Genomic DNA, 18,289 nt, shown 5'->3' on the forward strand with positions numbered 1-18,289 from the left:
TTTGTACTTGAAAATTAATTTAACTTTAAGACTACGGTTATTTATCAGTTAGAACATGATATTTTGGTTAAAATTTTAGGCTTCGTCAAAACATATGAAAACGTTAAACAAAATCTCACATAATTTGTTTTAAAATTATTAAAATTTATACATACACGATTTTATTTTTATAACCTTTCCAAGTTCATATATTGACAAAATTATGAAAATGTACAGGTAATTGCTTAGTTAAAAATATTTAAAAATATCTTGCAAGGCTTTGACAATTTAATATGTGGCTCTTCATATGCTTTTCATACCGAATTACACAGAAACCTAAAAATTTCAAAAATACGCAGACACAATCTACTTTTATAGATATTTCAAGTTCAAATGTTGACAAAAATTGGTTATATCACAAAAAAAAAGGAATTTATTTCTTTTTGTTTTAATATAACAATGTATTCATTGGAACTTGAAACTTTTATTCATTTTCATATGGACTACAGTGTCCTTGGAATAACCGATAAGAAGAATCAATTTAATTGATGAATCTGTAATCGAAAAAAAAACATTTACTGTAATACCTACTTAGGTATAATATAATCATACAAATACAATAAAACATTAGTTATAATCAATGCATATATTTATATATGGCATTATCTATACATAAAATATATAAAAATTTGTATAGTAATATTTATTTACTATTTACAGGTGCCTATACATTCCTACGAGGACTACGATTTTGTAAAAAGTATAAAAATGAGCGATGAAACAACGCCTCCGTTCTTATTACGATTCTGTTCTCTATAATATCTCATAATATAGCTACCACTCAATACTGCCTAGTGCCTGATGCCTGTTGTGTTTATTTATGAGAAAAACTTTTACGAGGTATAATTTGGGAGGTTTGATTGGAATTTGGAGTGATAATCCAGGGTTATCGCGGGCTTGCATAATGTATAGTTATCATAGCATCAACCTCAGTAAGAGTTTTCTATCTTATCCGTTATTCTTGTCATACGCTTTCCAATAAAATGTCACCATACGTATTCACGTAGCATTCGGCTAAGCCGCTATCGAGTTTCTAGGCCTATATTATATTGCAAGATATTTTGTCGTAATTGATCCTTATTCATTGCTAGGAAATAATTTTTAATTTGTTTGACACTTTTTTATGTTTAAGAAATAATCTTTCAGTGGCATATATCCACTGGTACATACCATCTGCAGGTCATCAGTTCCATTTTTTTTTTTTCATTTTCTTAATTATTTGTTTGCCTTTTGAAAACGAGCCATTTTAGTGTCTCTCAATAGTGACAACAGGATTAAGGTACAAAAAAAGAACTGTCATCCTATTAAAAACGGTGCGTAATGTCACCCATAATATATACATCTACCATATTGATATATAGGTACTATTTTTTATTGTTTGTTTGAAACACACACATTTTTATTTTGAAATTAAAATTTAATTCTATGTATGTTTTTGAATTTCAAATTGTATAGGTTTTAATAAATTTGTACGGTATCGAACTATTTTTATGTACGGAATTAGGACATATATTTTTATAAAACTGTATGGTACCTATCATACTATTTTTGTGTGCGCTAAATTTGCATAGGAACCTACTGTAAATATTTATATAATATGGTTTATTATGTTAAATTGTTATACATTTTCATTCACAAAAACGTATTTTAGTTTGGCGTGATAAATTGAGTATGTTTTAAATACCTATACGGGTACGGTAATTTACGATAGCATTAAATATTACAAAAATTACACAATAATAAAAATAAAAATTTTTCTTTTTCGAGAGCCCTCGCTTGATTGTCTGTCCGACTGCAAATCGTGCCCGGGCCGGCTGCAAGGTTGAGTGTATGTATATGTGTTAGTGTGCACGTGCGCGCGCGCGCTGTGTGCAGCCATAGCGATGATGCAGCGTAGGGCGAGGTGGTGGTACCGGGTGACAGATCGCCGCCGACGCGCATCGCGTAGCCCGACAGGTTGGCCAACCGCGTATCGACGACAAATCGGTGGCCGACCGACCGTCCGTATACATGTGTCGCGGTGGCCGCCGCCGTTGTCTACACCCGTCGGCGGGCGACCGATGGTGGTAACAGTGTTCGCCGCGCACACTCTCGACCGTGGTAGTACCGCCGTCGTCGCACGACCGTAGTCCGTACGACTCGTGCACGACATTCGGTCGTAGTCGTCGTGTTCGCTGCTGAGAACGTCGCGTGTTACGTCGATCGATTATAAACGACTAAGGTGGGGCACACGAGGCCTGAACGGCGTCCAAATGATCGTGGCCATGGAGAGGAAACTGATATCGGAGCTGATCGAAGAGTACAAGACGTGCACCTGCCTGTGGAGGATCAAGGACCCCGACTATAAGAACAAAGAGATGAAGAACGAGGCGTACGAGTCGTTGCTGCAGTTGATAAAAAAGTATTATGACCACTATAATAATAAACACTGTTACGTTGGGGACGAGCGCAATAATAATAATATAATATCGCCGATATTACGAAAAAAAAAACACGCGATGGACGATTGCGGAGCGTGACAGGTCGTCAACGACCTCAGCAGTTTGTTGTAGACCGCGGTGGGTGGGAGACGAATTAGAAAGGAAGTGTGGGGAGGGGGAGAGCGCGCTTTTCGGCAGCGGCGGACAACCTTTGAGATAATAATTCGCACGTTTAGATTGCTAGTTGCGACGTAGGTTCTTACTAGTTGTACGAATGGCATTTCCGTCACCACCGCCGCTCATTTACTTGGCCAATATAGTCGTTAGGGACCTCCTAGCCACTATCAATTTATGTCGGCATTTACTTCAGACACTTCTGTTGTAGTAAATATATGTATATTATATAGTACTTATATTCTATATAAGTACATACTAGTTACATAATAAGTGTGTTGTACCTATACCCGACTTTGCTCGGGAAAAATCGAGGGAAAAATTAACAACACATCAGTTATACCTTTCGTTGTGTCTCGGCTTTGGTACACTTCATTTCACAGTCAAATCGGTATCAGCGTGCTTTGTGAACTAATTTGACCGAAACGGGCACTTGTTATATTTTCGACCATACATAAAATTTCTGTGTTAACTTTTCTAAAATCTTGATACTGAAAAAAAAGCTAAAATCACACTCCAAGAATCAACTAATCAATTGATATAAATTTAATTTTAATTGTACCAATTGTTTCTGTGGTTCAAACATACAAACGCTTCAGTTTTATAAACATAAATAAATAAAGGAAGTCAGCCAGGTTTGGCAGTCAGCATTGCTAAGAGACTCAGTTTAAAAGTTTGAAAATGTAATTCAAAATCGCATATCATAAATTGTTTTTTTAGCAATTTAAAAATATTTAAAATACATAGGCATGGATTTAAAAAAAATATTTTGTAGTTCTAATTTTGTCAAAATCTACAAACTTTAAGTTACCTAATAATTTATAAAATGTTAAATTTAAACACCAACAATTTAATAAAAGTTTAGCGAAAACTACAATAATTTTTTATGAGTGTTTGAAGTTCACCCGATTTATCATGGAAAGATTTTCTTTTTTTGTTATAGTTCAAAAACGAATAACTGTAAATACTTTTCAAACTATTTTGGATTGTTTTGAGCTATTATGACATTTAAAATTTTTAAAAATTTTCTTTTTCTTTTCTATAAATGTCGTTAAAATGTTATTCGATGGATCAATTTTGAAACTCTAATATTATGGCTCTTTATACATTGGACATTGTTAAAATAGCAGATTTAAAATACTAAAAATACAAAGACAATTTTTTTTTCATAAACATTTAAAGTTCAAGTGTTGACAAAGTTTATGAAATTGAAAATTTGTGAATAATTATGTAGTTAAAAACTTATAAAATATTCAATTAAGATTATGGATTGGAAATTAAAAAAAAATATTTATACACAATTTCCTTTTATAGACATTTTATAGGTTCAAATTTTGACGAAGTTAGATATTTAAACGAAGAATAACGAATAAAGTTATTTTGTTATAATTTAAAAATATTATTACGAGGTACTTGAAACAGTTGAAACTTCAAAAGAAGGTAGGTATATCACATAAAATGTTTTCGGCAAAAATTAATTCAACTTACTGCTTTACTAATATTCAAATAAATTACTTTGATAGAAATAATATAATACATTTTACTTATGTATATTATCAACTATAGGTAGGTATATAGGCCAATGACCCTATCACTCAGAATCGTTTTTTGTATGCAATAATTTTATATCGTTGAATTCAAATTTAATACATCCATTAAAATGACTTACATGACACTTAATGTACAGCACTACAGCCATTGAGTGTTATGAGTATATGAGTGGATATTAAATAAAAAAATATATTTATAATATAGATAGGTAAAAAATTTTTTAGGGGACAAATTGATCAGGAAATAAGTACAGGTCTAATGACTTTCTAAATTTTCCCTTAGATACGTCACTGCCATGTGTAGCATTGTGTCAATCTATCGTTTTGTCGCCGCCTGCAGCTAATATCATTATAATAAACGGCGTTATGTCACATGCGCTATAAGCCTATAACGATTTTTCCCTCCACCGTCCACCGTTTTTAAGAATATTATTGACGCACGTCGACGACGGCTGCTATAATGGAGGCCACGTATGATGTACATTTGCTGACTTTTGGTTTGGAGCTGCTAAGTTCTGAGTAATTTTTTTTAATCAGCTTCTCACGCTGTACTCACGTTTTATATTTTCTATATGATTAATCTTATCTATCACCATATTTTTTTTTTGACGTTCTAAGACCAACTTTTTTCTATTTTATTTCTTAAGTTATTATGAATAGTGTTATTGAAATTGGCTAATAATAATATGAGTAAAATCTTATATTTATAGAAGACTATCATAAAAAAATAAACAATTAAACCATAATGTACAAACCTTAGCACTCCTGTTTTTCTTTACGTTTTCCTTCAAATGAATACTTTGTGTAATTGTAAAAAAAAATTTACTGCATTAACACGAAGAGTCTGTAATTTTGAAATAAATTAAAAATATGTTTTGCAGTCAAATCAGTTGATTTCAACTGCTAGGTATGATAAAAGATGACGCCAGGAAAATTATCGATGCATAAATATAAAATATTTTAGATTGATACTATCAGGTCAGCAACAGTTTTATGTGTAAGCATCTACTTAAAAATCAGAAAGGTATATAGATTTCTTATTTTTTTTTTAAAAGTATATGGTAAACTCGAACTCATTTCTTATACATTTTTATTTTATGCAGTGCGTTCTGTTCTTTGTTTATCTTATATTATATATTGAATCTAGGTATAACGAGAGCTGTACAATGGACGACCTGAAACGTAAAATAGCGAATCTGAGAACTTGTTACTTGCGGGAATTCAAAAAAGTAATGGATGCCAAAAGATATGGTGGAGTATACGAGCCCAGTTTGTGGTATTACAAGTAAGAGATCCTGTTATGCACTTATAATACTATACTATATAGTAACATAGTATATAATATAAAATAGTACATAGTACGACAAATAATTTTATACTATCAGTAGTACTGCATACGTATGGACTGTTGGAGGTAAATAAGTTTTGAAAAATAATGAAATCATGTAATATATAAATATTAGAATAAAGTAATTAAGTTATGTACCTCTACGTAAATATATCCAAAAACTCATTAAATCCCAATGCCTTTCACAATAATTAAAAGTAACATGGACTGTAGTTACTAAGTGCAATTAGGTCGTATTATGACGTTTACTAATTTTTTTAACTTATACTAAGTACATTTATAATAGATAATAGTTAGTTAATTCGTGGACTTATAAATTATTATGTCCTCAAATTACGACTATTAATAAGTAAGATTAGATTAAAATTTAGTCACAATATCGTTTTGTGTCAACATTCAAACGACGAGGAGAATTTAAACGAGTGCGCAAAAATAATAGTAAATAATAAAAAAATAATGTTTAAAAACAATGTATGGGTATTTAAATTTCAAATATTAAGCATATAATGATACTAATAATAGTACTAAAGCACAACATATTATATCATATACGAATTGTATGAATGTTACATCGTTAGTATTTTTCGTATAAACAAGAATACCTACTTGAAATTATTATTGACCATACGATCATATTAAATACGTTTATCTATTGTATTATTATTTTCAACGCATTTTAAGATTATAACTAGTAACTACCCTTAAGGCGTAAATGATTATTTCAGCTTTTGCGAGGAAGGGGAGTTTAAAAACATTATTATCGATACTAGTTTGTTTACTACCCACTCTGTTAAGTATCTATATACATGGTAAAAAATTTTGAATTTGTTTCATATGTTTTATTTCGATTATAATGTTATAGATCCTTAGAGTTTCTAAACGATCAGCATCACAGTGAAGACAGGGTGCGGTTGGGCCGCAGTTATCCGGATAACAGTGACGAAGATAATGAGTCAAACGAGGTACTAGTTACTATATTGAGCCATAAATATGTACATAATACGTATGTATGTATATATGTATGTATGTATGATCATTTATAGAAGCATTTTTTTTTTGTTCTGTACTTATAAATATTAGATAAGTAGTATAAGGTACCTATAGTATCTCTCTCACAGTCTCTTCCTCATCTTGAAATTCGAATTTCCTCTATAACCAGATATTTGTAGATAACATGTAATATTTATTTAATAATAGTAATATATGGTGATAAATCCGTTCATTAATTATTGTGTTTTGAAGATATTTGCTAGTTAGGGAGTAGGTATGCTCACATAATCACGTCTACAGCGATGAAACTGATCAATAAGTAATATATATGTTATGTTTTATTTACAATTAATAATATAGTGATTACTTTAGGTGATAGCGATATGTATTCGATAACATTTTATAGTTTTTAAAGAAAAATAAGTTTATAGCTAGTATAAAATAGTTGAGTTTTGATGACTCGTATTATAAATCCAGAAAAGGTTTTTAACATGTAAAACATTGATAATTATTTTAAAGATAATAAATCAATTAAATCATAAACCCGATACTTAGAATATTCAAATAATTAACATTATATATCATATTATTTGAACATTATATTATAAATATGATACATACTCGTACATCATCAAGTTAATACAAGAAATGTTCAAGTATTATTATCACCATATAGCCGGAGCTACGGGCCAGGCCACTAAGCAGGCCGTGGCCTGACCTAATACTAACTGGATAATATACTGATATAATACAATTTAAAATTTAAATAAAAAAACTTATTTTAGAATTAGAATTTTTTTTCATATTTTTCATTTGGCCTGTCCTAATACAATTTTCTAGTTTCGCCTATGATTATCACCTATTTATTTTAGAACACTAATAATTGGTTTACGGAAATTTGTGCGAGTATGTTGCTCGTTCGTATGTGTAGTGTTTACTACCGACAAAAGTAATTTATGTTTTTTTAATTTCATCCATCGTAATGTCGTATGTAAATGTGTTTAGCTATGGAGCATCCGATTACGACGCAATTGAACCTAATAATTATATTCAGTTGACATGCATTTCGTCGGTATAATATAATATACAACCAATGCAAATATAATTATTTAGAAAATGCGTTTTACTGTGACAAGCGATATTCTATCAATGATTTAGTGACATAAATTTTTGACGTCATAACTTTTATATAGTGCCATATTATGCGATTTACCGAATTTTCCACCAATAATGATGATTTTAAATTGGAAATTAACGATTACGATATTACAATATAATACTTAGGTACTGACATCTATAATACAATATTATTACACATTTTAGACATTACACATTATTACACAAATTATTTCTTGGCACATATAGTAATAAAAGAAATTTATATACGAGTATCTATTATATTATTATTCTACTATATAACCAATATGCAGATAATCATATAAGTATAATGTTCAAAATAATAACGCTGGTATGTTGATTATTCCGTCTGTATAATATAATCTGTATTGAGTATTCTGAAGTTTATTGCATCGACGAAATTTCCTCAATGTTATTATTGTTATACACATTATCATACTATATTGCGTATACAACGTATACATATTTTGACACATGAGTATTTTAGTACACTTCAGTTTACACATAAAATTATGATATCGGCAACTATTATTGGTAATATGCAGCAATATTAATTCAGATATAAATGTTCAAGTATTAAAGCAATGTCATTTTTCTATTCGCTCTTCTGAATATTTTCCGTTTCCATGTTATTTTACATTTTTATTTGTCCTACACATTATTTATTAATTAACCCTATGTATACCGAGTAATAATTAATATAGCTGGCTTATAGAGGAACCATTTTATAATCGTAATTTGTTATTGTTATTATATCGTTGTTTAATGTAACAATAATTATTTAAGTTTTACTATTTTTAATTAAGTTTTTAAAACGGATATACTGGTCACTATTCAATCATTATATTTAGTTTCTTAAATTTTATATTTTATTTTCCACTGAGAGTTAAAAAAATACAAAAGCTAATCATATATTTTATTTATGTTGTAATCTGCAGTCAAAACGTTGACTTCAACTTGCACGATCATCTGAATATTTGATAAATGATGGAAGACTGCAATTGCACAATCGTATACTCTGTAACTCCGATTATGTTACATCAAACGTTTATTGTTATTTATATAATTAAATGGTGCTTTAAGCTTAAATGCCTATTATTCATAAGATAAACAGTTAGTAACAAACATTTTGTTTTTGATCATATCATGTATTTTATTGCAGAACACTCGATTTTCCTAACCTAATATAGAAATTAGAACGAACCTTATCAATCAATGATCAAAAACTGATGGTTAAAAATCGTATTCTAGATTTTAAAGTTGTACTCCTGTATACCTACTTATTATAATATTAGGGTTGTGAATTTAATGTATTAAAAAACATTATATATGCACATAAAATCTCAAAAACTGCACTATAAATCCATCTAAAAAAGTTTTAATCGATGGAAATTATTAAAGACATAATAGGAAAAAGTATGAAATATGAGAGAAGTCGTTTAAACACCAAAAATATCTATAACATTAGATATAAAAATATAAAATAAAAGTTTCAAAATTTCAAAAGAAAAAAAGTCATCAACCTAATTAAAACATAGCCCTACACTACCATATATACCTTACTACATACATATATTTACGAAATTACAGACGCAAAACATTTTGGTGTACGAGGAAGTCGATGACCGAGCTGGGTCCGAAGACAAGGACTCGTGTTCCACCGAACCCGAGTACCAACAGCCATGTACCGCGACCAGCAGCAATTTGCACACCAGCGCCGGAGATGGCGTCAAGAGACCCAAAAGACGGCGACGGGTGTTGGACGTGTCGGCGGCGCCGAACGGACTGTCCAGCAGAGCGCCGCCACCGCCGCCGCCGCTGACGCCACTGGAACGGTTCTCGGGCAATACCGGAACCGCCGACTTTTACGAACCTCAAATATTGGGTGGCGTTGGTGGCGACCCTGCCGACCCTCCAGTGGCCGACTACTACGACGGTTTTGGCAGGTACGCGGCCAACGAGCTCCGGCAGATGGACAGGCAGTCGGTGATCATCGCCAAGCGGCTGGTCAACGAAGTTCTGTTTCTGGGCCAGATGGGCATGTTAAATGTCAACACCAGGATCGAGACGCCGCCGACCGGCAGACGGAAGAACGCGTCCTCAGCGAATGCGTGCAAGTCAGAATCGCGTAATCGCCGTCACCGTCGACGCCGCGACGACGACGACGAAGACGAAGACGACGACGACCAAGAGCATGGACACGACGGCGGCGGTGGTGGTCGCGAATCTTCGTTGTCGCCGATGCCGCCGGTCGAGTTCATGGAGACTTCGTGATACGCCGCGGAAAGTGGTCGGTCGGTCGATTGACCAGCGATCAGCTGCGCCTCTCTTCACGTAGCCGATATCCGCTCTCTCCACCGAAGTGAACGAAGACCGAACTCGATGATTGACGTCTACATCTTTGACGAATCCTGCAAAAAATCGGTCTGGTCAACACGGCGCATAGTGTTGATATGCAGTCTACATTTATATATTATACATTAGCAATCTATGTATAGATGAATATGAATTGTGTATAAAGAATTTAAAAAAGAAATTATTCTTTACATGAAATATTTATTTTATAAGACTGTTTGATATTCTGCACGTTTTTTTCTTCTAAAATTTGAGTACAACTTTTTTATTAAAGTTTAAAATTTATTGTTTTCGATGTTTTTTGTTATTTAGACGACAGCTTGTTATAATAACTAATATATGTAATTTATCATATACAGACTAGTCCATAAGCATGAATTGAACTATTTATATACGAGATATTATAATATAGTATACAGCTTAACATTGTGAGTTACATTACATGTTGTTCGATATTATGTAATAAGCCTCTAATCTCGTATAAAACCATCTCAATCTCTTATCAACCTGGTAGACTGGGGAATAAAAAATCAACGAAACAAAATCCATCCATTGTACTTTCACACTAAGGCAAATAGTCTGCCCTCCCATCTACCTCAACAATGTACCTCTCCCAACCGCCCAAAATGTCCGATACCTAGGTCTACATTTAGACCGCAGGTTAACTTGGGCAACTCACACCCACAACAAAAGACTTGCCTTAAATAATCGCTCTCGCCAATTACGTTTTCTCCTCACATTACAACACATCAACTTAAGAAACAAGCTACTATTATACAAACACCTACTCAAACCGATCTGGACATACGGTATCCAACTCTGGGGTGCAGCCAAAAAGTCCAACTTAAACAAAATTCAAATTTTTCAATTTAAATGTCTCCGTCAAATAACTAAAGCTTCCTACTATGTATCTAACGAAACTCTACATAAGGATCTAGCCATCCCAACAGTCCAAAACGTCGCAAAAACTTTCTGCAAACGCACACACTCCAAGTTCCACAGCCATCGTAATCCCCTGATTTCCGAGCTATCTACCAACGCTATTCCTGGTGACCCCAGAAGGCGTCTAAATAACGTACCTGGTGTCGTGACTTACTAATCTAAAATTGTATATACCCTTACCTCCCCTTAATTTTGTAATCCCGTCCTCTCTTACTAGCAAATTAAAATCCTAACCTTAAATGCCTCCAATGGGCGGCTTCTTATCTCAAGCCATGTCACCTCCATCACATGCACTTATTGTAAAACAACATTTACAGATTGTGTATATTTAAATAAACGATTAAAAAAATATTATGTTATTGAACGTTCCTAAATTCCTAATACATATCGACTTTACTCAAATTACTCGAGCTTTATATTTCCATAACTTTTTCAGCCACTGAGGAGCTACAATCACATAACACTATAGCTAGATATTATCGTTGTTGTCTTTAGTGTTCGACATACCCGCAGACCTCGCACATCAAATAACTCAACTAATTGGCGTCTAAAATTTATTTGAACCTCTGAATAATAAATACAGGACACTGTCAGTCACTGAAATTTTCTCCAACAATTAATTTTGTTGTTGGTCATCAAAAAAAAAAAGTCCACTATTCTGAGATGTCCATCATGTAGGAGGTTTCGCCGTGTTTTATATGATCTGACGTATATTGCAGAGGTATTCAAACTTCTTCATCCCGCGGCTTCTTTGGGTGCTCACAATATTTTTACGGCTCCCGAATGACATTGAAAGAATTGAAACGACACATGGATACACTACGGCCAATATGTTATGCATATGTATATGGGCGATAATAACATGTGACTTTAGTATTAGAAATAAAACTTCAAATGATCGCGTATCGTTTTCATTTCCATGATGATTGCAAATAATATTTTTAATAATTATACAAGGCTCCCTTTGCAAACCCTCGTGATGCCCTTGGGAGCCGCTATAACGCTCAATTTCAATATCTCTGGTATATATTTTATATATCACTAGAACATTACCTAAGTATAACGTGTTATGGTGCACCATTAAATAAAAATAAAATGACCGATTTATTTCACGAGTAGGCACTGCTGTGCGAGTCACTGTTGATGGATATCGCGTGTCGGACGATAATAATTATGCATAATATTATATAATATTTATAAACATATATACACCAAAGTTTCGCCGTTACGAATAACGCAACTTTGTACATATTTTTATTTGTTCGACACGCGCGTGCGATTTGCACCTGGAATATATAACTGCTGTACGTCGTCAATTTGTGTTTAATGGGTGTTTGAAAAAATATATATGTGTTAAGTTTGTGTACGATTTTTCGTACAATATGTACCTTTATACATACTATATTAATATTATGTAGATGATGTTTAGTATTATAATATCAACAGATATATTGTAAGAAGTATGCGTTGTTGTTCGTGTAATTTACGTAACTATTTACGTTATATAACGCGTATTTGTGAAGCTAGAGACAAAAAAAAAACACATCCGTATCTAAAATACCTAATAAATTTTAATCAACAAAATTAGGTAATACCTTTTTGTTTTTCGAGTTCGAAAACCAGGGACGGGTGGGAACTGTTTATCACAATATTGCCAACGAAGCCCGAAGGTATACCTAAATTTAGACCTAGCTGGTCAATAGATAGGTACCTACTTGCTTATAGCATAAATTATAGTTATTAAAACTTATGTCGGGTTATACGAAAAATCTCTAAACATATTTTAATGAATCAATTGTAGTGAACTTACCAATATTTTTCAAAGTAATATATATATATTTTTTTTTTTTTTTGGCATATTATGACTAATTAAATCATTAATTAATTAAAAACTAAGTTCCATAAGTAGAATATAATGGTTGTAATAATTAGTAATTACATTAGTGTTAATTATTTTACTATTTCTTTTAGTCACTGCATGTGGTTAGGTATATAAAAACATTGTTTGAGTATTTTAAATTCCAAAATGTAATGGACCCCGTGGGGAGTCGGCTTGTGTTGACAGGTAATTTTAACCCCCCCTCCCCCTCAGATGGTTGGTGAGCAAAGCAACAAGAGGCAAGGCCCTTTAGTTACTTATAATGAACTATCTGTGTTCACACTTCTGGGTTAATTGTTTGATTAATAATATAAAAGTTTATAGACGTTTGTGTTTTTAATTATTGAAAGGGCTTTTAACTTCATGGGGGGGGGAGAGGTTATACCAGTGTTCAAGAGGGTTGGACGATCCAGGTTAGTGATTATTTTATCGTTGCTAATTTATAACATTTTATAAGATGAATATAATATTTTTCTATACATTTAACAATTTCTTTTTTTAGTTTTTTTTTATTTAGCTCGACAATTATAAAGCAATAGAAATTTAAAAATTAATATAAACAATGCAAGAATTGGAGTTTAAAAATAATAACAATTTATTTTTATCATTGTTGGAGACGCGTTTAGACCAACAATATTTTTGACGTTTATTTTAAATACGAGAGTACAACAATTATATTATTTTGAACATAATTAAATATAAAATGCAATTTTTATAAACATATTGATATTTTTAAATTATAATTAATTGTTGTAATTAGATTAAACTTAATGATAATAAACTTTAAGTTAGTTATATTGCCTATTTATAGTATTATAAATGAACAAATAGATGTTCATGTAAATATGTAGTACTTAGCCATGGTATGTAATATTTAGTGTTTACTTAATATATAGTTACACACAATATTATTATACACATAATATAATAAATGTTTATATTACTTAGGATATTTGTGACGGAATGACTACTTATGCAAAAACGTTTACCAAAACATCGTTTGATGTTCGTCAGAATACCGCCGATAGTCTATAGGTGTAATATTCAGTACCAATATAGCATGTATCGGGACCAACTTTTCAGAAGCGTTCGTTCGCAAATTTCACAGTGAAGTACACATCCGCCCCAACTGCAGTGAGCTCGGCCTAGGCGGCTGACGTCCAATAATCGTACGAAGTCGGATTTCCACTATATATACACCGTGACGTGTATTCGACTTGAATATAAGTAACGTGTTACCGACATTTTGTGTTGAGTACGTATTGTTAATTATTAAATAGGTACATGAGACACGACATGGTTTGCTGGAAACCATTGATGCGGTAAATATACCTAGGTATCCGTAACGCGAGGGTAACTTGCAAGATAATATTTTCCGTCGGTCATCAGTTTTATACAACAATAATTACGGGTGCAGGATTCTGTTTTCTCTTTCAGATTAGCTGCTTTTTAATTATTTGCTAAATGTGACGGTTGAATCGTCGCCTCGTCCGCGTCTCATCCGCGATCCGCAAGCGCAAATTGAAATATATTGCACGATCAAGTTAGATGCATTATGCTGTGCACTGAGATGAAAATTTTGCGAAATGAATATTAAACGATAGCTTCCGTATCAGGTTTTGAAAATCCTAAAAAAAAGTAAAATAAAATATCTATAGTAACATTATTACTGTGCAACATCATCAATTTTGTCTGTTATTAATAAAACATCCTATGCATAGATTTCATATACGATAAACTATATTATAGTTCTGTTGAATTATTATATTGTTATAGTGGGGGTCGAATAATTTAGAAGGAAAATAGAGGACTGCTGTTACGATACATTATATATTACTTATTTTAGTATAGGAAACCATAGGATTTATTTGTAAACAAAATTCGAATTTCAATCAGACTTTCGCTGAATGCGTATGATCAAACGGAGTCTGATGGCTTCTGTGTAATATGCTGGATGCTGTGACGTTTGAATGTAAAATAAATAATTTTGTTGTACGTGAATTCAATAATATAATGTCAATAATGTGAACAATGTGAATAATATATTAATATAATTATACCGTTCTTTCTGATTGATTAATTTTTTCTACGACAGGACATTTATCATCCCTTGCTGGATTGACTGCCATTACTCAGCCGTTATGATGCAGTAAAAAGGTTCCCATTATATCTGATTAGATATTTAAATTTTTTCTTGTTCTCGGTACCTACCTCGCATATTAAAATGATGATAACTTCAGAAGAGAATTGAAGTTAATAAAAATAAACGATGAGGATAATAGGTACTGAGTTCAGTAGTTTACTGATATACATATTTTTATAGTATTAATATAATAATATGTATCTATTTGATATTTGACTAAGAATTTCCATATTTTTTCAGCTAGTATTTTTAACTTTATAAGTCACCACCCATTGGCAAGAAAAACTAATTTAGTTTTTAGAATTATTTTTACCAATTCAGCTTAAACAATATAATAATCCGTTTGGTATTAAATTATGAGCCATATAGGGACTAATTTTAATTTAAAAATATAACATGTCTGCATACAGCATACGTAAGTATAAGTGAAAAAATAAATTCTTTCTCAGTGCAGACATACTTTGAAATACGTGTCTAGAAGCGACCGTATTGGTATTATTCTTTAATGTTTACAATTTTTTATATCCAATACATCTTGTGTTAATATAAATTTACTTTCTTTTCAGAAGACTATATGCAAAATGTTGTGCACCTCATGTATAGGCTATCGGGATAAAACGGTGTGTTGCGTCGTATGCCTATACGATTTATTATTATTTTTATTCTGAATATTGTAACTCAATTTAAATTTTGATCGATTGTGTGGAAGATAATGTTAGAAGATGAGTGATGTGCAATTAATAATTTTATCTCAATTTTTAGTCAATAATGTATTGAAATATTAATATATTATAGATACATCGTAAAGACGTTTTAAAAATTATTTTCGAGACGATTATTGTTTCCGTCCGAGTAACCCTACCGTAAATGATGCAACAATATAATAGATTTTACAGCATGTTTAGATTAAGGGACTTATAATATCCGCAATATACTCTTAAAAAGTCTATCTCCACTTATGGTTCAGCTAGAGTTCAATGACAATAATATATTCAATGAAGCATACTAATACACACATACTTCGATGTGGTTGGTGATGATTGCAGGGAAGTAAGTAAACATCGATTTGTCTATTGAAATTGACAGAGTTGCCGGTGAGATAATACAATTTTAAAAAAAATTTGTGGGACAATTCTTAAATGACAATGCAATTCAAATCGCTAAGTTTTGGGAGAAAAATTAAATCCAAAACTGTAAATACCATCATTGGCTGACAGTCATCAACCTGAAGGTGTAAGTAAATACAAATGTACTGCATGGTTAGGAACCTATGTAAGATATTATTACGTGTATGTGAGTTTAACGTGTATATTTTATGCATAGCTACCAGGTGATCGTCTGTCATCCCCGCGCCATCGTCGTTTCTGGCCAGCGAAACGTTTTCGAGTTTTTGAATCACGTCCAAAAACTCGTGCAATGTTTTAGCGGAAAGACGATGGTTTTTCGGTGATTTTTGGCAACGGCCTCTTGGCCCACGGTCGTTCCAAAATATCACGACGACGTGCTCTATATAAAACAATAATAATAATAATTATTATTATTATATTAACGTAGTGTCGTCCTCGGGACTATACGATGACTCATAGCAGAAACAGCAGCAGCTATAATATACACCATACCTCGCAGTCTCGCCGTCGCCACCACCGCCGTCATAGTTTTCTAGAAATATATATTATAAATTTATGTTATCGATATGTATAGCAGAGAGTATGTACACATAAAAATGAAACCAATATAAATGTACAACAATGCGTTACATAATTTATTTCAAAGATTGACAATTTTTAATTTAATTAAATTGTAATTTGGTATGTGAACTTCATTTATTACATTGTATAACATGTCTGAACGAAAAGCATGAATTGATGGCTGTATCACGCGTATGCATTACTATTATGTTTACAAAATTTAAAAGAATAATACATATTATATAATAATAAATGTATTAATACATGTAATAATAAACAATAATAATACCTATATGCATAATTTATACGATTATCTTGGTAGCACATAGCCTCGAATATCCACTCAATAAAATCTGTCATTATAATGAAAGAAACTGGTTTGTGATTTTTAAGGTTTTCTTGCAAACGGAATTAGCCCGGTTTAAGACTATTTCCGAATTTCGACTAAGAAACGTTCTACGTAATTTCGTTATTTTTTCACCTCCGTGCTATAATTTAATTATTGAGGTTTATTAACAGGTCAGCGTGCAGCTCATCTGATAAATAATCCGTTAATGTCATTTATTTTTTGATTTACTATGACGTGCCTGAGTTTGTGTAATGCATGGATGCTGCGAAATTGCCTACACGATTCGCCGTGTTAGAACAGCTTCCTGTTAGAGTAATTTATTATGTGAATAAAATATATGGCTACTCGTTCAGCCATACTTCATAATAATAAATTATTTTTAAAGATGAAAAAAAAAATTAATTTAACACAATCATTAAAATATTGTATAAAAAGCCTAAAATATTTAAGTTATTTAATACTTTACAATTACTTTAGAAATTAAAAACTTACTTTAGAAACTTATCTTTAATATTATGAGTTATCAATCAAAACTGAACAACAATTTTTAATTACTAAATGCTACTACTTACCTATTATAATAAGCAGTTTATCACATTAATTTCTCTGCCATAATTATTGACTAGAACTTGATGATAAAAGATTTCAAACAATGAAAAATAAAAATGTCTATTTACCGTAAAAATTATTAAAATACAAATTCTTTAATTTAATTTAATTAATTAAAAAACAAGAATGTCACGTCAATCGAATATAATATATATTATTATTCCTATTCAATATACTAAATTAAAATGCTCTTTTACATGAATATTTGAATATTAAATGTTTTGCATTTTGAAGTTGATTCGAATTGTAAATGATCCTGCAGACATTATTCACTAACCAGTACACACTATTAACAAAAAACTATTATACAGTTAAAAATACACTATAAATACGATAAGTAATATATGCGTGAGTGTTTGAGTTTCTTTAAAATTTAAAATAAAAATTGTATCATCACATTATAGTATTAAACACTATACACACAATGAATCAAATTTGTGTAAATAACGTAATTAAAGTTTAAAAAAAGACAAATGCAACAAGTTTTGGGCTCTATAGATATTTATTTATTATTTAGATTTTATACAATCTGTACATAAAAAAAGTACACTAAGCATAAATGATCTTTTTTTTTTAAATTATGTATATTATGTATTAGTTTGAGTGTCTTGAGGGAAGAACCAACCTGCGAAGGCCCTTCAGAATAGATATATGTCAATTATATAA

The 18,289-nt window shown here is 31.5% G+C and overlaps 1 protein-coding gene across 1 annotated transcript; it reads left to right on the forward strand.

Annotated features, from left to right (window-relative positions):
- The first annotated feature begins 1,452 nt into the window (after window positions 1-1,452).
- LOC107167411 (uncharacterized) lies at window positions 1,453-11,309 on the forward strand. The gene is made up of 4 exons (XM_089221946.1): window positions 1,453-2,440; window positions 5,331-5,468; window positions 6,394-6,493; window positions 9,249-11,309. Exons 1-4 carry the CDS (start codon window positions 2,292-2,294, stop codon window positions 9,930-9,932), a joined length of 1,071 nt encoding a protein of 356 aa, XP_089078072.1. The 5' UTR covers window positions 1,453-2,291; the 3' UTR covers window positions 9,933-11,309.
- The last annotated feature ends 6,980 nt before the right edge of the window (window positions 11,310-18,289 follow it).

Source organism: Diuraphis noxia, unplaced genomic scaffold (assembly GCF_037042655.1).
Source record: "Diuraphis noxia isolate RWA-SAM2 unplaced genomic scaffold, SU_Dnox_SAM2 contig0003, whole genome shotgun sequence".
Taxonomy (NCBI): domain Eukaryota; kingdom Metazoa; phylum Arthropoda; class Insecta; order Hemiptera; family Aphididae; genus Diuraphis; species Diuraphis noxia.